Source organism: Manduca sexta, chromosome 21 (assembly GCF_014839805.1).
Source record: "Manduca sexta isolate Smith_Timp_Sample1 chromosome 21, JHU_Msex_v1.0, whole genome shotgun sequence".
Classification (NCBI taxonomy): Eukaryota; Metazoa; Arthropoda; class Insecta; order Lepidoptera; family Sphingidae; genus Manduca; species Manduca sexta.
Window position 1 is genome coordinate 289142 of NC_051135.1, and position 17800 is coordinate 306941.

At 32.6% G+C, this 17800-nt stretch overlaps 3 protein-coding genes and 1 long non-coding RNA gene across 8 annotated transcripts in view; 2 read left to right on the top strand and 2 right to left on the bottom strand.

Annotated features, from left to right (window-relative positions):
- Positions 1–9180, bottom strand: part of LOC115447880 (NADP-dependent malic enzyme) — a 41708-nt gene extending 32528 nt beyond the window's left edge. Inside the window, exon 1 of one of the 3 annotated variants that reach the window (XM_030175159.2) lies at positions 542–829. In XM_030175159.2, coding sequence (XP_030031019.1) covers positions 542–633 — 92 coding nt within the window. In that variant the 5' untranslated portion in view covers positions 634–829. Of the gene's footprint in view, positions 1–541; positions 830–1529; positions 1621–9034 lie in introns of those variants that run through there. The other 2 variants (XM_030175169.2, XM_030175178.2) reach the window with 2 other exon arrangements.
- Positions 5684–8458, top strand: LOC119190064. Its single transcript, XR_005112756.1, has 2 exons — positions 5684–5798; positions 8364–8458. It is a non-coding gene; the product is annotated as an uncharacterized LOC119190064 (long non-coding RNA).
- Positions 9181–10902: 1722 nt separating the features above from the next.
- On the top strand, positions 10903–15524 carry LOC115447829 (translation initiation factor eIF-2B subunit alpha). Its single transcript, XM_030175072.2, has 7 exons — positions 10903–11539; positions 11623–11724; positions 12322–12461; positions 12883–12999; positions 13158–13270; positions 14136–14280; positions 15210–15524. The coding sequence occupies exons 1-7, from the start codon at positions 11527–11529 to the stop codon at positions 15489–15491; spliced, it is 912 nt and encodes a 303-aa protein (XP_030030932.1). The 5' UTR covers positions 10903–11526; the 3' UTR covers positions 15492–15524.
- Positions 15525–15730: 206 nt separating this feature from the next.
- The window catches only part of LOC115447751 (tyrosine-protein kinase Fer), a 98008-nt gene continuing 95938 nt past the window's right edge, over positions 15731–17800 (bottom strand). For all 3 annotated transcript variants that reach the window (XM_030174962.2, XM_030174969.2, XM_030174977.2), the window contains one exon: positions 15731–17384. In XM_030174962.2, the coding sequence (XP_030030822.2) occupies positions 17248–17384 (137 nt within the window). In that variant the 3' untranslated portion in view covers positions 15731–17247. The remainder of the gene's footprint in view (positions 17385–17800) is intronic.

A 17800-nucleotide genomic window follows, 5' to 3' on the forward strand; every position in this document is an offset into this window, starting at 1 on the left:
CATTTGAGTTATGGACAAACAACACTTAGACCAAAGAGAAGTTCTTGCTGTAGATAAAATATTTTGGTCTATGTTTAAGAAAAATAAATTTTATTCAAAATCACAAGAATATTATAGCTTTGTACGTGGATTTTACATTTATTCTAAATGTAAAAGTTATGCGTTAATTTATTTTTTAGAATATATACTTAAGGGAATTGGAATTATTCATTTAGAAAATGGTACGAATACGGTACGGTATAATGCGATTTTAAGATCTATCACACAATTCGTCTCTATTTAATATAATGACAGAAAGCACTTAACATAAATAATAAAGTATGCGGATACAACCAAATATAGCTTGTATGTCAAGTCTAGACTGTCTGATAGACCTTTCGTATAGAAATAAAGAATTAGCTAATAAATTAATAAAAAATTTACATTCCCCTTTTAAAGTCGAGTATATCATTTTAATAGCGTTATATACTTCCTTATTCACAAATTACTAAATATAATTGTCAGAAAGTAAGTAGACAATACAAATAATGCGGAAACTCACCGTTTAGTTTTGCTAGAGTCGACACCCGCGCCATTCACTTGACGTCCCTCGATATGTCCGTTTGACTTTACTTTGCGCGACAAGAATTCCATTTTAGAAAAAATTAAAAAGAGATCAAATATCACAGATTCAATATCAATAAAAGGAGTTTATATTCCATTTAATTTATAAATTAATGATTATACGAGCAACTGTTTAAATCATTTCAGAAAAGTGCCGTAGGATAGTTCCTGCCAGTAACTTTTCTTAACTCAGGCCCGTTCGAACTCTAGATGACAACTGAAGGTTGAATATCTGGTGGTCACGTTAATATTGCACTTATCTGAAGTAATAAAACATGTATATACCTAAAGTAATCACGCGGCGCAAAAATAAATAAACTGAACAAGCGTGACGAGGCGAATTGATATTGAAGATTTTATCTGTTTTAACGATTGATCCTAAAGTTATATTACAATTTGCAGTCATTAGAAGCTGCTTCAATTGTTTCACACAAATTTCTAGGAGAGGCCTATGTACAGTAATGGATTTCCTTATAAATGTTTATGATGCTATAACAATAATTGCATCCCCGAATGTCAGTTTCCAAGTAAGGAACAGGCACGTATAAATTCAGCCATAAAAGTATATAAAAGCAATCCATTTTGAGAGGCTATATAGCTTAAGCAAAGCGAACCCTATATCCTGAATGAAGTGCGCCTCTTCTTTACACAGTGATCATCGCAACTTACATCATTTGTATAAAATCAGAATCATTATTTACATAATTATAGATTTCTGATCGATTGATGAATTATATATGACAACCAATAATTAATTTCGCACGAATTTCTTAAATCGTGCTGTATCAGAACTACAGCCAATTTTTATAATATATTGTTATCTTGATTATCAACTACATAGTATAGATTTTGGATATTTAGATTACATGTTTATTGATTATGAATTATGTCCGATACATTTAAAAATTCTTAATAAAGGTACTTACGCGCAATTTCTTTTAGCCAATATAAAGTTCTTCACCCGCCCTCTACGCCTGTCGTTAGTGATCTGTCTCAGCAGTAACTAAATACCTACAATTGTGACTAACTTCACACCGGCCAAGTTAAAATCCACATATTTTAATACGTCTTTATATATTATTTATATTTAATTAACCACCTATTTTTTTTTAATATATATTCTATTTATCTCATCTTTATCTTCGCTATGTCAGAATTAATTATTTGACAATATTGCTTAAGTGTATATATTTTGCATACATTTATTGAATGTCTATTTTATGAACCTGTTGTGGCAAATAACCAGATGAAATATTGAAACAATAGGTTATAGAAAAACTAAGTACTTCTGTATATTTTATTGAAAATTGATGCAGTTATTGTTTTGAATGTAAAGCTAAGGAGTGCTACATTATACGTCGATACCAGAGCACAGTAGTAATTATCGGGGTAACGTGATGTAATTGGTATTGTGCAGAAACATTCACAACACCAGAAGAAACATAGATCCTGACCTTATGGGAAAGGAATAGAGACAAATCAGGGAAGGGGGCGTTTAGGCTGACCGGAAACCTTTTACCATAATTTGAACCCCAAAAATAAGCAGCCTGTCATTTCCTGTTATTTTTCTATTTTAATATATTGATACTACCCTGATCGAATTGGCACATTTGTGTTGCAATGAAGCCTACAGAGTAGTTGTACCTACCTTTAAAAAAAACGGTAACGGTTCTTCATTCATAAAGATGTTAATTTTATCAGTCACTAACAATACAAATTTATCTTTACCAAAATGGGCATAGGCAAGTTGGGCAGAGGGGCCCGCTTCCTCTCCTCTTACCCATAGCTTTAACGTAAGTACATAGTATTATACATACTTGTTGTTATTATTGGGATTACTTGAAATTTTCGCTTTACCCCTAATTAATGGCTACGTCCATGTACACAAAGCCGAGCAATTAAACATCATACACGATCAGAACTCTTTGGAAATTAAAAAGTAAGGTCGCAGATTGTAACATCGTGGTTAGTATATGGGCTGAAATCACGCTGGACACGACGAGCGCATGTATAGGTCATAGCTAGATCACTGCAAGGGCATCACTGTGATTTATTATGTCACACGATAGTACCTACTTGTGCATCTTCACGACTTACTTTAATCAAAGGATGGATGAATTGTAAATTATTCAATTAAACTTCATTTGCAATTTATATGTTTTAATTTTTTCAAAATAGGTATACTCGTAAGCTAGTATTGTTTATCTATAGATTATTGTTATGTCCGAGTCCGAGCAGAAAACGCTGTACGGATTTGGATAAATTTTGACAATATGTGTCATAAGTTTTAATGTTGGCTAGATACTTTTTAACCTGGAATCACTTACAGAGCATTATTAAAATTTACTGCGGAAATTTTTATATTCTAAGCTTTTACGGCTTGCGGACATTGATCCGTATTCGGGACGATATAAATATCCTACCGTCAGTATTGTATATCTCTTCTATAGACCATTATAATCTTTGTATTTATTCAATTATATTTCCCGTATCTAAAATCACATCACTTAATAATATTGAAAACACAGAGAGTGTTGCACTTTATTCTTTACTAAAACTATATCACATCACACTTTAGGGATCTATATTAGTATTATTTAAGTCATATTTCACGTTTGCTAAAATCTCAGAAGGTAAACTTTGATATGTGTAAACATCTTATAAAATCACAGAGCAAAGAGATGATACTGCAGTTTACGATAAACATAGACCAAAGAGCACCTCTCGAGTGTTTCTTAGATTATGCCTGGCTGCTAATTGCTCAGAAACTTGAGATAATCATGTACGTAGGAAATTGACGTTGAAACACGTGCATTATTGAAATAAGCGGTTTAAGTTTGATCCTCTTGGAAAAAATATTCAACGTGAAGGTTTAAGCATAAGTAATTTTTCGTTTTATTAGGAGTAACAACGCGAAAAACGAAATATTTCAATCCATTTTTTTTGTGATTGGCAATTGTAATATTAATATGACACCATTATGATTTAAGGCATTTAAAATATATTTTTTACTATTTCTAAATTTTTGTCTCTGATCTGAGTGTTATAATAGGATATAATATAATATAATCTGAGTGTTATAATATAGTTCTAGTTAAATATTATTATCATATTCGAAGTTATATTTCAACTTAAGTTAAGCAAACGTTGAGAAAACAATCAAAAATCTCATCTAACAATGTTAATGAATTGCAAAACTTAACCAATACTTTTCAATATAGATTACACAAAGCAGCTTTCAACACCACTATTAATATTCATACTAATGAAGAAGTAATAACGTTTGTAAAACTCAAATTTACGACGATTGATTTCGCAATGAGCCAAACGGATTGATGCATCTTCGTGTTGCAACTGCAGTGTCGTTACCGGCTATGACAAAATGCAGCTCCAAGGCAATCTTACGCGTATTCAGGGGAAAGTATGGAAAACGCAGATAGAAAGTCCAGGCTTGTGTGGTCAGTGATTTTATCTTTGGCTATAATGCGTGTAAAAAAAGGAAATTACGAATTCGAAATGCTACTTACGTAGGTACTTGGTGGAAAATAATCAATTAGGAAGTCTCGTAGTGATGAATCAATCGGTGAATGTCTTTAAATCTAAGCAGCAATTCTTGACAGCTAGCTATTAATCTGCTTTTCATGGTTGGTGATAGAAATGCCGTCTATCGTTATCATACGCATTTTGCTTTAATCAATAAAATATTATTATTCTACAGTGGTTGAACATATTATCACAATTTTATTTTTGTTTTTTGGATCTTTGTTCCTGTGTAACAGGTAAATGTTTTTATAGCAGGATAGCAAACAAATAATTAAAGGCACCATCATAATAACCGCCACCTACCAAACTCCTACAATACTTAATAAGGAATCACATTCTTATAAAAGAAAATAAACTGGAATTTCAATATGTATGACATCTTTACAGCCAGTAAGGAGGTAGGTTTTCTTTTAAAATAATTGTGCAGAATTGTGCCATTCGTCATTTCCTCGCGGCAAGTTTGGAGGCCACGGTATTACTCATTAGTCAATGTACCTCTCTTGTTTTTTATATGCATTTAACATTGTAAACAGTTTTATTTTTAAGACTTTGTAGACTTTAAGTAATGGTATGTAACTTGAGATAGGTAGTTCAAGAAATTAAATATATTACGCGTCTGTTTATTACAAAGAATTTATTCGGTTAAAGAACCTTTCCTTTATTCCTTCCACTATACTGTCGAGCTAAGCTCAAAAGCGGTATCTCAAAAAAAATCAAAATCCTGATTTTTATGTCGTCAAGTAGCTTAAAGAATTACTTACCCATCCAACGAACCTACCTAAATAATCTTGTTTAGAACTTGTTAAAAAAACCTTAAAAGTCTATCTCAGTTTTAAATACAAAACTATAATTACAAAACTTCGATTATCTCGAAATAAGGTTTCCCTGACGTACCGCTTTTGCGCTTAGCACGGCAGTATAGAAGCTTATCGACAACGATTTTTATTCATGTTTATTCTACCACTATACAAATGTTTTATCGTTTATAGGTATTATTCGATCTACGTTGACTGAACTTTTTATTCAAAAACTTGTTTTTGTACATCTATTAAAAATATTTTTAAGCGTTAAAATTATTTAATAATTATGAATAATTAGTTTTTGTTGTGGAATAGGTTGCATGGCTGAGAACCTTTCCATTCTCCTTTTATGAACGAAGAGAAAGTAAAAGAAAAAGATGCTTCTAAATTACGAATCGTATCGCTTGATTTTGTATTGGATATTTTGTTTGTTGCCCTTTTAACCCTTTAATTTAAAAGATAAATACTTTATATAAAGCCTAATAATTAACAGTTTCGTCATCTCGTTTTAGGTCAAGGTAGTCTACGCGGTCATCTGGCTGCATTGAGCTTAAAAATTACTTCTTTGTTGACCTCATATGAAAGGCAAGGAAGACGGGAAACATTTTTGTAATATGATATAAGTAAATTTTATATACAAACTTGTATCATGAAGGTTTGTGTGTGTGGGTATCGCAAGAACTTTTCAGTTCAACGAAGGTAATATGCATTTTAAGGCTTAAATTTAACAGGGGTCTTCTGAGATGAATCACGGTTGGTGCCTAAAAGAAAACTACAGCACTTAATACCTCCATTCCCGTTTTATTAAATGTAAAGATTCCAGAAAATAGATAAGTAAATGTTAAACTCTAGGTAAGTATCGCTAAATGATCTACATAAATAAAGAAAATATTATCGAACAACAGGTAGTCTAATAAACATAGTATTCTATGGATGTATAGATTATAGATTCAATCAAAACAACCCAATCATATTTAGATTTAACAAAAGTATAAAAATACAAAGTTTTTAAAGTTTATGCTACTTGACATCCTATTTAATTGTATTACTTAAACATTAAATAAGAAAAAAATCGACGTTTCAACACCATATTATGGCTAAGTTTTCCAAGGCGATAAAATTACTTCATCCGATTTTACCTGCTTTTACATTTGCTCTGGTACTGCGAGCTATGTACGTAATTTAGAACGACAGTTTCGCAATAAAATACAAGTTTTCACTATCACAATATAAGGTCAGTCGGGGCAAGTGCGCCGACGGGGTAAGTGCACCTACCCTAAATAATACGAAAACTATTGATGTTATACAATTACCGCAATCTTATATCGATGCTACTAACTGAAATACAGTTCCACTAAAAAACATAAATGGCTATGTTCATTTTAATACGATTTATTCGCCATTTTATTTTAAGTGTCATTTAGACCTGTAAACAGAGATGACCCCGTGAAAGATAACATCAAATATTTCAAGATATTTAACATATTTCTGTAAACCAGTAAGGTGAATACATAGTTTAAACCTTTTATTTTAACTTCCTGTCTGAATTTTATTTATATATACTAAAATAAAGGATTTTTAGCAATGCGAAAAATGTACTTAAAATTGTCGAGTAGGGCAAGTGCGCCACAGTTAATAGTCGTATGGCGCACTTGCCCTGATCCATATATAACCAACCTTTTTTGAGAATAAGTTTTACTAATATGAATTATTATTATAAAAATGTTATACTTAACAGCAGAATTTTTTGTACTCAAGGTATTTTGTTTCGAGCCAACTTAAATAAAAGGGCGTATTAGTTAATTCGTTTTTACAAAAGAAAAACTGAAATACCTTGGTCTAGAGCAACTTTACGTGAATAGGTTCCAACTGTTCGATCAGGCACGTTATCTGGATATAATGCAGCTAAAACATATCAAATGTCATAAGGCCAAATTCTAAGTAATTGAGTTATAACGCATTCGAAATTGTTAATTTCTACATTTTTGTATGTTATTTTAGTTTTTAGAAATAAAATGGATTTTATATTAGGGCTACCATTTTTTATTCCAACATATCCGCACACAAAATCTAATATAGCAAAAATCTTATATAGCAAAAAATCTAAAATGTTTTGAAGCCCTGATTTACATATATATGGCGCACTTACCCCGAATTTCATTTGACAGCCATAGTTTGTTATAATATTGAGTGATTAAAAATTATCCAAGAGCATTGCGAGTAAAACTTATTTCTCTATGGACTAAAATGAGTGTTTTCTTTATAATGTTTCATATTGGCGTTTTTTTTTACACAGGCGCACTTACCCCATTTCCGGAGGCAAGTGCGCCTACTACCATTTTTACTTTGAGCAAAATATTATTAATTTATGGTCCAATTTCCTTGAATGGCTATAGGTTGTTATCACAAAATACCAAATATTCTTAAATTAATAAAATTATATTCTTAAGTCAGCACAAAAAGAAATTATTTTGCATTGAATCCAGCTATGAAAATTTTATGGCGCACTTCCCCCGACTCACCTTACGTATTCCTTTTTGACATGCGAGTCACGACGCGTTCAACATTATCTACATAACAAAATTTACATTGTGTAAGATAATGGCTAATTAAATAATGAACTTGTCAAAACAGCATCTCAAAATAAATTGCATCGCATATACAGCTGAGTTATACGGTGCCATTTTCTGCATTAAAGCATCACAAACTATATTCCATTCTCCGCTCCGTCCTGGGTCAATATACTTAGTTTCAACATTATTTTATGTAGGTAAATTATTGCCAAAATATGGAACCGTAAACTGGACATTACGATTATTAATATCTAGAAGCTAAATATTTTTTTAATAAAATCGATTATCCTAATTTATGCTGGTATATAGAGTTCTGCCTCTCCAAACAGCTCTTCACGTTTCTCAAAGATCGGCAATGCGATATCGACTTCGGTCATTTTATGAACAGTGATCAATTACCATCAAGTGATTAATGTGCTCTTTCGTGATAATAAAATAATTAAATTAGAACATGTAGAAAAGTAAAGTTAAACCTAAAGGAGTGCAAAAATCCTCACTAGTAATAGGCAGCCAACGATATTCCGTGATCTAACTAATATTAATACTGGTGTTAGATTTATCAATGCATGCTGTGTCACAGCATATTGTGCATTTAAATTTGTTATTATTGTTACATAGTATTAACCTAGTTAAAGTTTAGGAAACAGCTACTCGATGTCTTAATAGTAAATAAATAAACAATCATTTTTCGAACAGATGGTCTAGAAAGGTCTAAAATCAATAAAAGTGTTCATATTCTATTATCCTCACGGCTTCCCTGTATAAAAATGTATGTAGAATCTAATTATCATTAAATTTGCAGACCGCATTCATTCCTATTTTTTATGTCTGGTTTCCTTTCCAGAAATTTCAGCTTTCGCCAATGCAAGATTGATACTTCCCAGAATGACATTGTTAGCCATGGTGATTACTGAAACATCTCGCAACTTTGAAACGAAGGTGACCTAACTCAATAAAGACGATTGTGTGGATGGTGGACGATGTGTGTGGGAAAAAAAATTAAAAGACAGCGAATTGAATCTATTTCTATTCAATAATTTTGTCTTTTTCTTGTCATATGGTTATAGAGCATGCTTTGGAATTGAGTTTGTTAACACAATCAGGAAATATATAACTTTTTAATTCGGTCATTTTAGTTTTAAGGGTGCGACCTGTTGTCTACTTTCACGGACAGGAATTTACTTAGCTAATTTTTGTTTAGGGATAAGTAAGTATATTTTAAATCTCTCTAATCGGCATTTACAAAGTTTCATTGCCGGTACATATAGACGTTTGTCGTGTTACGAAAGTAATTAAATCTATAAGTTTATTGCTGTACTTTGTGATAAATAACATTGAAATAATATTAGAGACAACTTTGTAATGAGATCATTAAGATTAACGATTCCGATAATGCAATCTAAAGTCATCTATAGTTAACACTTATATCTACAGTCTACGTTAAACGAACAACTATTAATTGATATTTTTTATGTAAACATTAAAAAACATACGTTGGATTAATTAGCTACTCACTTCCAGCGACGTTTGTCGTTCAGTTTGACAGATGCGGAGTTTCCCATGACCGACGTCTGCGCCTTCACTACCAACAAGCACTCTTCTATATATTATTTAAAAGTAAACACTAGGACGCGTGCAGTCCATTCGGCTAACCGTAAGACTATAGCGTCTACCACCTTAGCAGCGAGATTCGACGAGTGGCCGTGACTTTCCCTCGCCATTTATAGTTACCACCAATTGTAGCTATAGATTTTACTTGGAATTACACCATTGAAAACCTCTTTAAAATAAAATATTTCATAGGAAATCTAAAAATTTGCAGTTTATCCTCTTGGTACTAGATGGCGTTAGATGTCAAGGTTCTTAAAACGTTTATAAAATAATTTTCAGAACTAATTTATATTCAAATTGGTATAAATTGTAATGAATAAAGTAAAAATAAAGTCATTGTTATTTTGTAATTTATTCGCTATTGTATTTTTTGCACCGCTTAAAATGAACTCTAGGTTAATTTATTTCAGTAAAAAAATACACTTTATGTAGATTCGCAAAAGAAACAAGTGAATCAAGAGTAAATTTTACCAGCAAGGCACAGGACAAACACAGATAGACTGTCAATCATAGGAGCATTCCCAACTCAAATAAGAAATCTATAAAACTATTTATCCTGGCTTAGTCATGCCGTAAATAAACCTGGATAGAAGGTTAGTGTGACTCTACCACTTCAGAAGCAATATGTAGGCGTTACAATTAGTACCTACAGACATTATTACTGAGATTCTGAAGATGTAAGTAAATAAAATATAATAAAATGTTTAATGTTGACTAACATTTATAATTGATTCCAGGTTTTATGAAATAGTTTCTTATATCTTGGAGTCAATATTATGTAGACAATACAATACCCACAAGTGCCTAGAGCACCGCTTTACTCGTTTTACCCAACATCGACTCTAAGTACTTATTGCATGTCTTCCTGCATTAGGCACAATTTTTTTTAAATGTACATAAGTATATATACTAAATTACTTATACAAATGTTTGGATAAAAATATAAGCGCATTATTACATAATCTTGGGGGAAATCTATTTAATTAAATTTATAGAGTGATGCCGGGTGTATATTTAATTTATTTGAATTGAGATAAATTTGTGTATTTTTTGTTTGTTTTTGTATCTTCTATTGGCAGTCCGAATAAAAAAAGAATTCAACTTAAATACACAGTTATGATAGGTAGTTCTATGTGTAGGTAAATAATAGAAAGAAAAATCGATTGAACGAAAAAGTAGGTAAAGAGATAGTTAAAATATCCCGAAAAAAATCGAAGTCTAATGCGCGCGTTCATGCATTTTTACTAGGCGAAATATAATTTTTACCAAAATTTGCTTAACGATACTCAATGTTACCTAGACAAAAGTACGTAAACACTTTTCAACCCCTAACTTTACGATATCTTTATAAAAATTAACTGTAAGGTTTAGGTACCTTCTTTTTCCACCTGGCCTTAACGCACTCCCATGTGATTTGACTTAATTATACTACTGTGAAACCCAGGTTCCAGTCCCGAGCAAATCGTGTTAAAAAACAAAAAATATATATTGACCAGATACAGTTACATGTTGGTCTCTTAGATAATCCCGATTAATTTACAATATAGATAAATAGATTTTTGGCACATTTTAAGCACAACCGAATATGAACCCAAGACTTCGTGGTCGGTAGCCTGTACCTATACGCTGTAAAGATTAAAGACCAAATTGCAACATGACTACACAGACGACAAGCCATATAAGTACCCCCGAAGCAATTCTTGTGCGCTTGGTCCCCATACCAAATGCACGCCCATGCACGGGGGCACATTTGCCGCGACCCTAGGCTCACAGTTCAGTGTGTATACCTCATAGTCGCTAAATACATATTGAGGCCTGTAAGGGTTCGCGAAAATTTCCCCTCCCTCACCCTTCCCACTGTCCCGAGAGGGGTCCTTCTCCTTCCTCTTCTCTTCCTTTACTCTATCCCCTCCCTTCTTCCTCCCGGGCCCTGGGACCGGAAAGCTGTGAGTCGCCACCGTACCGTCCGCTGGCACCTTCGGTCATAACAGTAGAGCCCACCAAATTTTCCTAGGGACTGTCGTGGTTGCTAAGCCAGGGGATCGCCTGTTCTGAGCCTGTACCCCGTTAGCAGGGTACCTCCAGTGGTAACCATGGCAGCTCTCCAAAATAAAATAAAAACCATATAAGCACTATAACTTTTATGATATTGATTGACTTATATAATTACCTTAAAAAATATGTCTTTATTATATCCTGAAACTATTTGGTAAATAAATAAAAATATACATTTCACTTCGTTCTTGCTATTTTACAAGCAGTAACAAAACGATTTTCTAATAATTTTAGACTTTTGACATATTTATTTTAAGGTTATGTTGTGTGTGGCACGTAAACATATGATTAGTTTTAAATAACATTTTTCGTATTACTCATTATATTTAAAATTTATAACAATGAAAAAAGAAGGTACTTAATCTTGTTTGTTACTTGTATTATATAAGTATCATTTTTTTTGTGAGGTTATAGATTCACACCATTATATTTTACAGAAGTCCAAAATATTTTTCTTAAAATCCTAAAGGACGAAGAAGATGTATCTGCAGGTGTGGCTGCTATAAAAACCTTGCTAACCGTAATAGAAAACTATAAAGGTGTGTATAACGTATTTAATTTAAATTCTTATTCAAATTGCACAATTTAAAGGATTCCTTACATTATTCAAAAGACCTGGCTATTTATATTTATTTCAGACAATTTTGTATTTTTTCTTTGTCAGAAAAATATAGGTTTAATTTTACTTTATTAAAATTATGGAATAGAAATGATTATTTTGTATATACATACCATGTTTACACTATTGTGTCTGGAGTATGATTAGTTTCCTTAATCTCATAGAAAACGTTTGCTATTGGATTCAGGAGCGTAGCTACCATAGAGTTAGGCAAAACAGGACCCTCACAAGTACTTAAACCTAAAACTGAACTTGAAATTTACACTTAGCTTGGACCTATTTTTAGGTCGCTCCTGTGAAAACTAACAAAGCATCTTATATACCAAAAGTTTAATGGTAGACTTTTTTTTCTGCCTCCAAGCATTGGTTAAGCCCACTAATGGTCATCTGGCTGGAGGTTTTTATTATTGCATTTAAATCCTAGGGTACCTATGCCACTAAATATATCTGTTGTTGCTAGTAAAATTACCAGACCCTAGCAATGTTTATAAGAAGTTATTTACTTAACACCCTCCAGTGGCCACAGTGAGAGAGCTAGACTTGAACCTGCAGCTGGCGGTGGATGCGATGCGTCACTGCGACCAGCCCGTCACAGCCATATCATCTGGATGTGAACTATTCATGAGGTTTATCACTTTTGCTAGACTTGATGTTAAGGTGAGCTTTCTATATTACGTATTTGGTATTGCATTATTTTGTACAATGCATCATTAAGTACTCCATATTTTGGGAACAAATATGTCATTGCTTGAATCAAAATCTAATGTTTGATTGACATATACTGATTAATATATTATGTTAATGATTATTGGCAACATCATAGTAATGAACCACTGACAACAATAATGAATTCAATCTTTAATGATTATATCTTGAGAGTTTAATAATACTTTATTCATATTACCATATTGGACAGTATGGAAAAAGGAATAGGTATCTCTAACTTAACCATAGCTCTAATAAGATGGAAGAAAACAGGAGCTAGTTAACCCCACGAAGAGAGTATTTTTACAATGAATAAATTAAATATTTTTTTTTTGTAACTGAAATATTATAGTTTATTTGCATATTATTACAGTCATTCGAGGAGTGTGAACAAATAATGTTGCAGCGTGGACACATATTTTTGAACACATTACTCGAGGCCAGAGGAAAGGTTGCCAAGCAAGCACTCACTTTTATTTCAGATGGTTGTGTAAGTAAATATTGGCATCATTAATTAAAAATCTAAACTTTTACTATCAATATATTGCTTTTGTGTTGTCTCCAGCAGAGATAAACACAAAAACATGTAATTTTTTCAGTAATTATTATAACATTCCAGGAAATCAAGGTATTTTTTATAATTTACAGAAAATTCTAACTCACTCCCGATCTCGCGTAGTTCTGCAAGCAATGTTAGAAGCAGCAAAAGCAAACAGGCGGTTTCAAGTGTTTGTCACAGTTTCTGCTCCTGACAATACTGGGTAAGCTGTTTTACCGCCAATTTTTTAAAAGATCCCAGTCGCTTTTTTCGATCTATCTTAAAAATGGACCAATCAGAACAAAGTATTTTTTGACATGCTTACAAATAAGTCATTTTGATTGTTTCATTCTAGGAACTTTGACTATTGAAAATGTCCATTAGAGTATGTAAAAATGTATTAGTTCTTATAGAGGGTTTAATATAAGAGGCCTTATGTCACTGATTTATTTAATAATATTTATTAGAGGAACAAATAAAAAAACATTATGAATTTTAAATTTTTAAGAAAATTTATATTTAATTTAAAACTTAGACCCCACCAATCTCACATGGTGGTGGTAGATATTAATATCATAAATTGGTCAAGTGATTAGTATTGTGGTCTAACGTATAGTAACTTAGATATCATTGTTGTCTATATAAAAACAGTTAAGTATGACTGTTCTATCTGGACACACATCTACCATTAGATGCTGTAATTTTGCCATGTTTATTTAAAAAAATAAAAACAGCTAGAAAATCGCTGCCCTACTATTTATTGCTAAGGCAGTATAGGCATTTGGAGAGGATGGATAACAGACTGACAAAGAGGTTTTATAAGGCGAATGTGGATGAAAGAGCCGGTATGGGTCGACCGCACCGAACCTTCGAATCTTAGATATCTGACATTCTCAGTAAAGGCCAGGTCAAAAGTACCTGGAACCATGGAATGCATGAAAAGATTAATGAAGGTGAAAGAAGCGCGAAAACTATACCATAATCGTGCAAAGTAGCAATCCATAGTCTGCCTACCCCTATGGGATAGAGACGTGATACTATGTATGTATCTATTGATACAGTGAATACAATAAATATCATGCTTTCAGTGAAATAATGCACAAACAGCTGGTTGAAGCTGGTATCGACGCCACGTTGATTCTTGATTCAGCCGTGGGATACATCATGGAACAGGTTGATATAGTCATGCTTGGTGCCGAGGGAGTCACCGAAAGCGGAGGAATTATTAATAAGGTAATGAATATAGTACTACCTTAATATTCGTAAACGCTTACGGACGAAGTTAATAAAAACATTAATATTTCTGAATCAATGGTAGAGTAAAACATTATTGAGTCCATTACCGCGCTGAATGGGCACGGCTTACTTCAGTTCTAACCGACCCAGAGGACAATATCACTGGCCATTCGCCGTATGAACATCTTCCTGGAACTCCTACGCTCTACAAGACTGTAGTTCCGCCTTCGCCGCCGAGGACCCCCCCCCCCCGCCGAGGAAGCCCCCCCTGTTAATAGGTCCCGCCCGCGTGCCGACAAATACGGTAATGGATGGATCGTCTAGTACGCCCATCCCTAATCGTTCCGAGGTGCGGAACCCCTTATGGGTTTGTTCTCAACATGGTGGCTTAATGTTCAAGGGTTGCGGCCGCCTATAGAGCTTACCCAAGAGTCCGGTGTGTTTGTATAAGCCGACTCATTTTGGCTATCAAACGTATGACACGTAAAAAAAACATTATTAAGTGAATAAACATTAGATATCTTTTTTTATCAGTCAGATATCGATAAAGTCAATTAATAATTTCAACTATTAATGTATAATTTTGTTGAGCGTAGAAGTCAAGACTAAACCAAGGGTTTATATAGCTACGTGTCTAGTAACCTATACCTGTGTTTAATTTCTGTCATCTATTTAATGACAGAATATAAGCACTAATATAAACTTGCATAAAACATTACAGCCAGTGTATTTAATGGGCATTATAAAGCTATCAGAGATTTATCCAAATGACAAGCATCGTCTGATGATTAAAATTCAATTTCGACTGATTACAATAGAGTAAAAGTATTTAATAGTCATACAATAAAGTAACTATACGCCATTCGGATTCCACAGCGCGGATTTTCTCGTTTGCTTATTTATATAAGTTTTATTATCAATTCCAGGTTGGAACCTACTCAATAGGAATTTCAGCATTGGAGCTGAAAAAGCCCGTATTTGTACTGACAGAAAGTTTCAAATTCGCACGAATATACCCACTGAACCAGCAAGATGTCCCCAAGGAGTTCAAATACCTATCTAGTACGCTAAAGTCTGGCAAAGATCTGTCGAAAGAACACCCACTGGTGGACTACACGCCGCCCGCTTATATAACTTTACTTTTCACGGACTTAGGAATCCTAACCCCGTCGGCAGTTAGTGACGAATTAATTAAATTGTATCTGTAAATAATATGTGGAATAAAATTATTTATACGTAACTTTGGTTGTATTGTTTAATGGTTATGACATCAGGGGTGGATTAAGGATACAATTTGGGAATGCGAATCGAAAGTTTCATGACAGTTAAAATTTAGAATACTGTATTAAAGTGTATTTGTACCGCTACCAGTATTGTTATCAAAAGTCTGACGATGATCCGCAAGCTGACAATTATGTTGCATAAGGGAATAAATAAAATAACCAAGTATTGAACCCAAAATGTCTGGCACTTTAATATGTATGAAAAAATATATACAATACAATATTTTGTCATAGATTTATAGAAAATACTAAATTATTAGGTCGTCAATTCAAAAAATACTAGATACGTGAAAATGGTTTCAGCTGCCTCCAGCAACTCCTTCAAGTAATAATTTTTAAGTTACCTACTTTAGAAAAATTTGCACAAATATTATTTCATCTGGAAATACACCTATAGCAGTCAAATTAATGTCGATAGAAAATTACAAACCGTAATTTTATGATATCAAACGTACTTTTTTACTTTACCTACTGTATATAAATTCACAATGTAGTACTTCTGGAATTGGCGTCTATTTACTTATCCATAAGGTTTATATCTCACTTTGTGTTACATGATCTTTATATACTTATTCTAGGCAAGAACTACAAAACTAACGTAACATTATAATGTTATTGGAAGCACAGACGCATCACAAATACATCGACTATATTTAATATACAAAACACGTTTCGACAATGTTGAAAACATTCTTAACCAATACGTTTATGGAGAGATAAATGCAAGATTTTACTGCAATATTTCAATTAAAGTAACAATACAGATTTGTCAATACAACAATTATCGATGTAGGACATTATTGTCTTCGTTTACAGAGACTACATTATATGTCTTAAAATTATATTATATCCCATACTTTAACGTTGTACTTTCACAAAAATATAACATATATTGCCTTCACTTTTTTCTAACAGTATTTTATAAATCATCGTTCAGGCACGGAATTAAGTGATTTATTACCCTATTGGTATGAAATATGGTCTTATCTAACACAATATTACACAATCATGTGGTATGGTAATGTACTTATAACTACAATACATTCGCTTACAATAGTACCATTTGAAAGAGATCAACGCTTTTACGTGAAACATCTCCACAATACAAAATACATTGCCAATCGATACACTACATTTTACAAAACGATATTTAGCGACGGTAAAGTCTTATTTAAACAACGTTTTCATTAACTGCCTTCTTAAATCTATTAGCTACCGAACATAAGTATATACTGAACATATAAAACTTAATACTACATATAATACAGTATACGAGTTATTGAATTAATGGAAAATGAGTAAATATCAAATATAATACATATAAAGCTTAACTTGTAATAATCGTAACACAATTTTCAGTCGACCGTACAAAGAAAATTCAAATATATCATATAACACGTTTTTTATGTGTCAAATATTATAAACAGACAATTGTTATCAAAAACGTAATAAATTTTTAAAAATCATTTTCGCAATAAAATATATTTCCATCTATGACACTCCATAATCAGACCAATAAATATATCTGGAATTTTTATTATAGAAATAAACGGCTTTCCTTGCGTATGCGTGGTATTCCAAGATTTAAAACTCGGAATGACAGACATTATGACCCCCATTACTTAAGTCCGTAACTGCACTGCAGCGGCCAATTTTCCATACGTAATATTATATTTGAATGTTATCTGTTGTATATGCTGTCTATGATGGTGTATATCTGATGGAAATGTGGTCGTTTCTCAGGCTCATATTCCCAACACCGCAGCATCAAAGCATACACATCTTCAGGACAGCTTTCTGGAGCCGGCATTCGATACCCTGCGAATATATACAATTTACTTAGCTACTACTGATTAATGGTGTGTTAAGTCGAATTCCAGGGTCAACCACCTAAATCTAGTCACAATTCAGTATAATTTTGATTACCGCTAAGAAAGGATAAGCCTTTGATGTAGGTATAACCATCACAAACTTAGTACGTACTTTAAAAAAAATGATAAACATAATATTAAAAACCAAAAGATTGTCAGAATGATAGATTTTAAATTTAGAAATAGACTCTCTGGTATTATTTTTAAATTAAGAAACGGAATCTCTGGTATTCGTTTTTAAATTTAGAAATGAAATCTGTGTTCATATTGTATTAAATTTAGAAATGGAATCTGTGTATTATTTTTAAAATTTAAAAATGGAAGCTCTTTGTCAAGGCCTCGGCTTCTACCCGTCTCTCCTAA